Source organism: Pimephales promelas, chromosome 18, assembly GCF_988280905.1.
Source record: "Pimephales promelas chromosome 18, fPimPro1.hap1.1, whole genome shotgun sequence".
Classification (NCBI taxonomy): Eukaryota; Metazoa; Chordata; class Actinopteri; order Cypriniformes; family Leuciscidae; genus Pimephales; species Pimephales promelas.
Window position 1 is genome coordinate 32,474,881 of NC_142786.1, and position 7,814 is coordinate 32,482,694.

Genomic DNA, 7,814 nt, shown 5'->3' on the forward strand with positions numbered 1-7,814 from the left:
TACGGTAGTTTGAAGTCCACTTGAGGAGCACATTTTGTCTATTTTCTGACTGACATGCTTCAGGAAATAGCTGCAATGCGGGAAACATAAACAATGTTTCTTTCTCTGCACCTGACGGATTTCATGAGCTTGTTTTGTACTATTGCCACTAAACACACTGCCTCTGTGTAATTTTGTCCCAACAAACATTAAATTGTGGTAACATGACATCATGTGGTGGGAAATATATATATTAGTTTCACACATCACTTGCATCACGTCTAAACATTGTTGCATTGCGACAGTATCTGATTAAACATTCTAATATCATCCGCCGAAACATCTTTAACCATCCTGTAGATTAATTTTCCAATAAACGGCAGTCAAAGCATGTGCGGGAACCAGACGTTTTCCCATGTGCGCGCTCTGGAATCTGTGGTATGATTAATTGAAAGGCTGGTCGACAGCATCTCTTGCTTTTTCAAACATTATGGAAAACCATCTGGAATTGAAATATTTTCACCCCTCTGGGTCGCGTGGCATGGCTTGACTCCGGTGGGCTACACCCCGTTCTGGTGGTATTTAAAGAGGGGCTCTCTGCTCTCCACTTCACAACAGTCCTGCAGTCTAACCGTGATCACACACACACACACACACACACACCAGAGAATCAAAACAAACCCGTGGAGTGTGCTTTGAGGAAATGGCTGGAACAGGATTCACCGGATCATGCGTCGCTCTCTGCTTGCTTATACATATGGTGAGTGAACACATCAATAATATATTCAAAGAAAATGACCTGTATTGCTTTAATTAAAGGAGTAGTTCACTTTTTAAAAAAAAAAATTTGCTGATAATTTACTCACCCCCATGTCATCCAAGATGTCCACGTCTTTCTTTCTTCAGTCGAAAAGAAATTCTGTTTTTTGAGGATTTTTCTCCATATAATGGACTTCAATGGGAACCAAACGGTTCAATGTCCACATGAGAGTTTCAGTGCAGCTTCAAAGGGCTTTAAACGATTCTAGGCGATAAATAAGGGTCTTATCTAGGACCCTTTGAGTCATGACTCGAAAAAAGATGAAAGAAAGAGTTCGAACAGGAGAGACACATCACAGTGCATTTGAGCTTATAAAACTTAAACTTTGTTATTTATTTTTTAAATGAGCGATCGTTTCGCTTAATAAGACCCTTATTTATCGCCTGGAATCGTTTAAAGCTTTTTGAACAGTTTGCACTGAAACTGTCATTTTGACCTTGAACCGTTTGGTCCCCATTGACTTGCATTATATGGAGAAAATCCTGGAATGTTTTCATCAAAAACCTTAATTTCTTTTCGACTGAAGAAAGAAAGACGTGGACATCTTGGATGACATGGGGGTGAGTAAATTATCAGCAAACGTTTTTTTATGTGGAATTGACATGAATTAGCTCGTTCGTTATGTATTATTTTACTATCATTTCAAATTACACAACAAGACACATTAGTTCAACGTACAAGTGTATGTTTGTGCTACTATCTGCATAGTGAGGTGGTTAGCTGGGGGTGTGTTTAACATCTTAACTATAGTTTTGGGTTACATATACATAACCCTCATAACATGGGGGATAACTGGTTTGTGTTCACTCAAACTGGATATTCTGCATACTTTTAATGTATAATGCTGCATTTAAAAAATATGTATTATTTTCACTTTTTAAACCTGTCATTTTTTTCTACACCTTCTATGTTTGTAAACATACGGAGGCGTATTGCATTCACTTGAAGAAAAAAAATCTACTCTGTTTTTCTGAATTAACAAGTTAATTTTTCATGAGAAAAAAATCTGTTTTTCTGAATTAATGAGTTATTTTTTATGAGAAAAAAAGTTTTTGCTCTGTTTTTCTGAATTAATGAGTTAATTTTTCATGAGAAAAAAGTTTTTGCTCTGTTTTCTGAATTAATGAGTTAATTTTTCATGGAATTTTTTTTTTTTTGCTCTGTTTTTCTGAATTAACTCGTTAATTCAGAAAAACAGCAAAAATAAATTTTCTCCTGAAAAATTAACTCATTAATTCAGAAAAACGGAGCAAAAACTTTTTTTCTCATGAAAAATTAACTCATTAATTCAGAAAAACAGAGCAAAAACTTTTTTCTCATGAAAAATTAACTCATTAATTCAGAAAAACAGAGTAGATTTTTTTTTTCTTCAAGTGAATGCAATACGCCTCCGACTCCGTAGTAACATGCTTCATGTGTAATTCCAAAATATCGTTTCTCATTTCATCCCACAAAATCTGTAATGCATTCTATCCCCCCCATGTGGCCATCAAGAGGAGTTGCACATGGACTGTGTGATCTATTAATTTGTCCCATGCAGATTTTAGAATAAATCTTTTGCTCTGTGCATGCTATGGTATGATAAAACTCTTTTATGATGGATTTCTAAATCTGATGCAAGTGTGTCATCTCTCTATGCAGGTGATGTGCCAGGAATGCTCTCAGCCCTGTGACTGCCCAGCTGAGGGCCCTTTATGTCCGGTGGGCACCAGTCTAGTGCTGGACGGCTGCGGCTGCTGTAAAGTCTGTGCCCGGCAGGCAGGAGAGCCCTGCTCTTTCCTGGAGCCATGCGACCATCATAAAGACCTGTATTGTGACTACGGTGTGCTCAGTGACACTGAGGCGGGCATCTGTATGGGTGAGTATATGATGTGTTTTGGAATGTAATTTAGGGGTTACTCGTTTGCAGTACACTTTTTGTCCACAAGAGGGAGCCTGTCATTGTTATGGAGTTGTCTCATGTCTGTTGTGTGTGTCGCAGCTCAAGAGGGTCAAACGTGCGACCTGGGCGGTGTGATTTACCGCAGCGGGGAGACGTTTCAGCCCAGCTGCAAACATCAGTGCGTCTGCATGAACGGGGAGATTGGCTGCGTACCAACCTGTGCAAGCAACATACGGCTGCCGTCTCCAGACTGCCCCTACCCACGACGTGTCCAAATCCCCGGCAAGTGCTGCGAGGAGTGGGTGTGCGACCAGATCCCACAAGAAGACACCTTCCAGTCAGCAATGGCTGGTAGGTCAATCGGCAAGTCAAATTTTCTTTTATTTTGCTTCACCGTGTTGAAACAGCTGCTTCTTTATCCAATCTCCCGCAAGCCCTGTCATTGGGTCTGGGGGACAACAATGAATAACATATAATGAAATATGGTCCTTATTTAACTTGTTTAACCCCTTAGCTGTCACTTACACTTCAAAAAATGAAAGTATGAAAAAGTTTAAATTTACAGTAAATCAAATATACTGTACTATATATATATGTTATTTTATATAAAATATGTTTTACAAAATATTGTTTGCTCTAAAATTTCTATAAAATCAAAGCCATAAATCTTATCAAGTTATGTTATCACAAAAATTGAAGTTCCCATGAGATTTTGTTTAGGCGTAGTACCAAAAGTAGCCACCGGGTGCCATTGAATTCCATTGAATTTAGTTGTATACATTCTGCCTTAACAAATTAATACATTTCTGTCCAAATATCAATTCTGTCACAAAATTTGGAACCTTGAGACTCTGACCTTTCTGACGAAATCAATTTTGTCAAGATTAGAAAATGTTTTGATCATAAATTATGAAATATAATGGCGGCAAAAAGGGGAGGAGCCTGATAAAACAAGTACCGTTTCTATGGTAACGCAACGATCAATTATAAAACAGTTTTCACACGATGAATTCTGAGTCTATAAGCTTTCAAATGATACCTAATTTATGATGACTACTAAAATATGTGATATAATAAAAAAGGCGATAAAAAAATAATATATTTTAGAGGATAATAAATATAAATATTATCATTTTTAGAGGATAATATTATTCTATAATTTTTTATTTTTTATTGAAAAATACTAGATTATATGTTTTATTATGAACTTTTAGCATAAAAACAGAAGTTTCAATGATTAAAAGTGGGTGCATCGACTTTTTGTGACAAAGGTCAGACCTCCTGTTATGATGCAGATTTTTTTGAGGTGCACTCTTGTCATAAATTCATTAATTACTCTTCCTACATAATTTTTAACACAAAACAGGGGTAGAATATCTATTTAGAAGTCTTAGACCTTTCCAACAATATATAATTTGTCATAATTAGATTAGGATTAAATACACTTGTATGTGTATATGTGGATGGATGTATGTGTATATGGGTTGTGTACATGTATGAATGTATGTAGAGATGTGCGTATGTATATGCGTACATTTATTTGCGTATATGTATGGGTGAGAGAGTGTATGTATATTTATATATGGCCTGTGTATGCTCTTTATGTTTTTTAGGCTTATATTGATCCTGATATGTCCTGTTCATATTTTATTATATTACTACTGTACTTATTAAATGTATTTTTTACTGACTTTTGCATTTTAGGTAGCCTGCTAAGACCTGGCTAGGGACAGCAGATGAAAACTAGCACGCGTAGCTAACTCTGGCTTGTTTACAACATGTATTGTTGTTGATTAATGAGCATTGTCCCTATCAAATAAAAATGAAATGAAATGAAATGGATTTAATAGAAATATAGTGAAGTAAATTTAGGTGTCCCGGTACCGGGACGGTGACAGTAGCCACTCTGCATGACAACATTATGGTTTCCATTTTTGTCATTGGCACATGGATTTAACATCCACTTTCTCTTCTTTCAGCATTTAGAGAAATAACTGATCAGGGTGTCCAGTCTGAGAGCGCAAGGGACAACTGCATCGTCCAGACCACTGAATGGAGTGAATGCTCTGCAACTTGTGGCATGGGTGTGTCCTCTCGTGTAACCAACGACAACGAGCAATGCCAGCTGGAACGGCAGACCCGCATGTGCATGATCCGGCCCTGCCACGCAGACCTGGAAAAGGACATAAAGGTAAGAAGGGTTGAGAGTTTATTGAATTTATTCTTAAATTATTTCCGTCCTCTATGTAGTGCGCATGCACTGAATGTGTCCACCCATGCATTTGATAAGTTTGGACACCCATGCTAAAGTTGCCTAAAAAGAGGAATAAAAATCATCTTTTGGATATTGATCTTAATGCCTTAATTAGAAAAATGAGGAAAACTCCAACCTTTAAGGACACAAATGTTCTTTGTGAATGAATAATGTATCATAAATAAATAAATGTTTTTCCTTAAAATACAGGGTGCATAAGTAAAGTCAGGGCACCACTATGTGGGGATATTTTAATTTCAAAGGCCAAGGGAACTTTATCAGGATGCATATTATCCTGGATCCATGAAATAACTGGCTTTTAAAAATAAAAATCTGCCTGACTCTATGGGAATTTAACATAGGGGTGCCCTGACTTTACTTATGCACCCTGTATTTTAAGGAAAAACATTTATTTATTTATGATACATTATTCATTCACAAAGAATATTTGTGTCCTTAAAGGTTGGAGTTTTCCTCATTTTCTAATTAAGGCATTAAGATCAATATCCAAAAGATGATTTTTTTATTCCTCTTTTTAGGCAACTTTAGCATGGGGGTCAAAACTTATTCACACCACTGTACTTCAGTCACGTTGTCAAAAGATAAAAGGACGACTACACTGTAACAACGTAACGTAATTATTATTAGCTAATTCCGCTTCACTCTCGGCTTATTTAACAGCAGCAAAACTGGACTCGATAGTCACAAATATTGTCCTGCTTATTTGAGTTTAGAGAACTGATGGGGATGATCTTTTAATTGTTATTCAAGCGATGTCAACGAGTGTTGCCAACAGGAACGGTGTAGAGCGCCCTCTGGTGGACAAACTATACAACTCCAACACTCATGACATGGTTCAAGCGTGTTTCGTCCGTTTTTATTTTATTTTTGAAATATTCATTTATCGGCCATTATAACTGCCGATACCGATAGTTTGGAAAGTGCCTAATATCGGCCTGCCGATAAATCGGTCTGGCTCTACTTGGTTCTTGAAGAAAATCTGAGCAATTTAGTTAAACTGTCAACATGTTTAGATCTATTTAATGGCACAACATTTTATTGTACAGCCCGTCTGCATGCGCGAGTGATTTGAGCAAGGAAAATGTCGTCGGCCTTTACTCCATCGCCTCCTTGAATAGGAATAAAGTTTGTTTCGGTAAAATGCATGCCTAATGGACCCCAGTGCATGAACCCGAGAGTTTGTTTATCAAAAAAATATTAATAGCCCACCTCCTCCCCATTGCAGAGAGGGAAGAAGTGTGTGCGGACCCCGAAGAGCCAGCGCGGGATGCGTTTCGAGTTGTCTGGATGCCAGAGTATCAGGCTGTATAAGCCAAAGTTTTGCGGGGTGTGTACAGACGGCCGCTGCTGCACTCCTCACGCCACCGTCACAGCCGAGGTGGAGTTTCGCTGTCCCGAGGGCGACGCTTTCAGGAAGAGGATGATGTTTATTAAGACCTGCTCCTGTCATCACGATTGCCCCCGTGAGAACGATATCTTCCTCGCCTCACACTCACGGAGAATGATTGGGGACTACGATAATGACATGTGAGGAGCTGTCCAGTGTAACACTGACAATCAAGCACACGTGCACATGAGGCAGCTCCGTGTTTTACTGAACCCTGAAATACTCGCGTCCTGTGAGCATAGAAAACTAGAATGTTTGACATGAAGTGGGCATCGTTAATGGCCCTCAACTTCTCTTCTCTTGTTTGTAATTTTTGATGCTCTGAAGTCATCTGGCTGTTTGACTGGTCATGCTAGCCTACAGCAGACCTGAAGCACTGAGAACTTTGTGTTAATAGGATAGTTCACTCAAAAAGGATAATAATAGGGTTACACAACAGTGGAGTTTTTGAAGAATCTTGAGGCAGCTCTTTTCCATATGATAGAAATGTGTTGTGATCACATCTGTAACTCAAAAAAAGGACCACAAATCAAAAGACATACAATTTTTACATTATATTCTAAATATTCTCAAGTCATAACATCGTTCCGCATAATGAACAGTTATGATAACAATTTGATCACTATAAACTGTTATTGTTGAGAAGGGGTGAATGAAGATTCTTTAAAAATATATCTTTTTGTTGGTTGGGATGACGGAATACTGTGAGGTTAAATAATAACATGTATATTTTTGGGTGAACGATTCCTTTAAGACATCGTGTACTAATGGAGTAGTAACGTTTTCCTCAATACAGGAATAGATTGAAATGACAATAATGTAATCACACACTTGATATGTATTTTTAATTTGTAAAATGTCAATGGGTCATCATTATTTACAATTATGTTTACCCTACAACAAGGAATAATATTTAACAACTGACATAGTAACTTTTAATGTTTGCATCTAATTGAACACAAGTATGAAAATACAAAAGTATTTTTTGGAAGAAAACATTCCAACAAAAGAGGCTCAGATAATGAGATACTGCCTGTGTTGTTTACTGATTATTTAATATGGAAAAGAATTGAATGATGACGAATACACCTTGTGTAAATAATGTTAGACCGTGTACAGATTGTACTAATTTATCGTTTAACTCTTAAATGTAGTTTTGTACGTGTACTGTGTTACTCTGTGTTCATTGTAATCACCTGGCAATGATACCAGCGAGTTATTTTCTGATGCACTTTTATTTTCCAATAAAGAAATTATATTTTTATATATACTCTGTGGAATATTGAAATCACCTAATCATATCCCGACAAAAAGGCAACTGCACATTTAATGTGGTTAATACATAGGTTAATACAGTTATAGAGGTCTAAAGAGGTAAAAGTGGTGCTCTGTCACCCAAGCTCACAATACCATCACTTTGGCCATACTTACGAAAAAGTTAAGAAAACAGTCATGTAAAAAATGGAGGTTA

The 7,814-nt window shown here is 37.2% G+C and overlaps 1 protein-coding gene across 2 annotated transcripts; it reads left to right on the forward strand.

The window, feature by feature from the left end:
• Positions 1 to 368: 368 nt before the first annotated feature.
• Positions 369 to 7,609, forward strand: ccn2b (cellular communication network factor 2b). Of its 2 annotated transcripts, none has more exons than XM_039680465.2 (5): positions 369 to 739; positions 2,441 to 2,657; positions 2,781 to 3,032; positions 4,661 to 4,872; positions 6,182 to 7,609. In XM_039680465.2, the coding sequence occupies exons 1-5, from the start codon at positions 683 to 685 to the stop codon at positions 6,485 to 6,487; spliced, it is 1,044 nt and encodes a 347-aa protein (XP_039536399.2). In that variant the 5' UTR covers positions 369 to 682; the 3' UTR covers positions 6,488 to 7,609. The 2 variants fall into 2 exon arrangements, with proteins under 2 accessions (XP_039536399.2, XP_039536398.2); XM_039680464.2 differs by having other exon boundaries at positions 581 to 739; positions 2,781 to 3,044.
• The last annotated feature ends 205 nt before the right edge of the window (positions 7,610 to 7,814 follow it).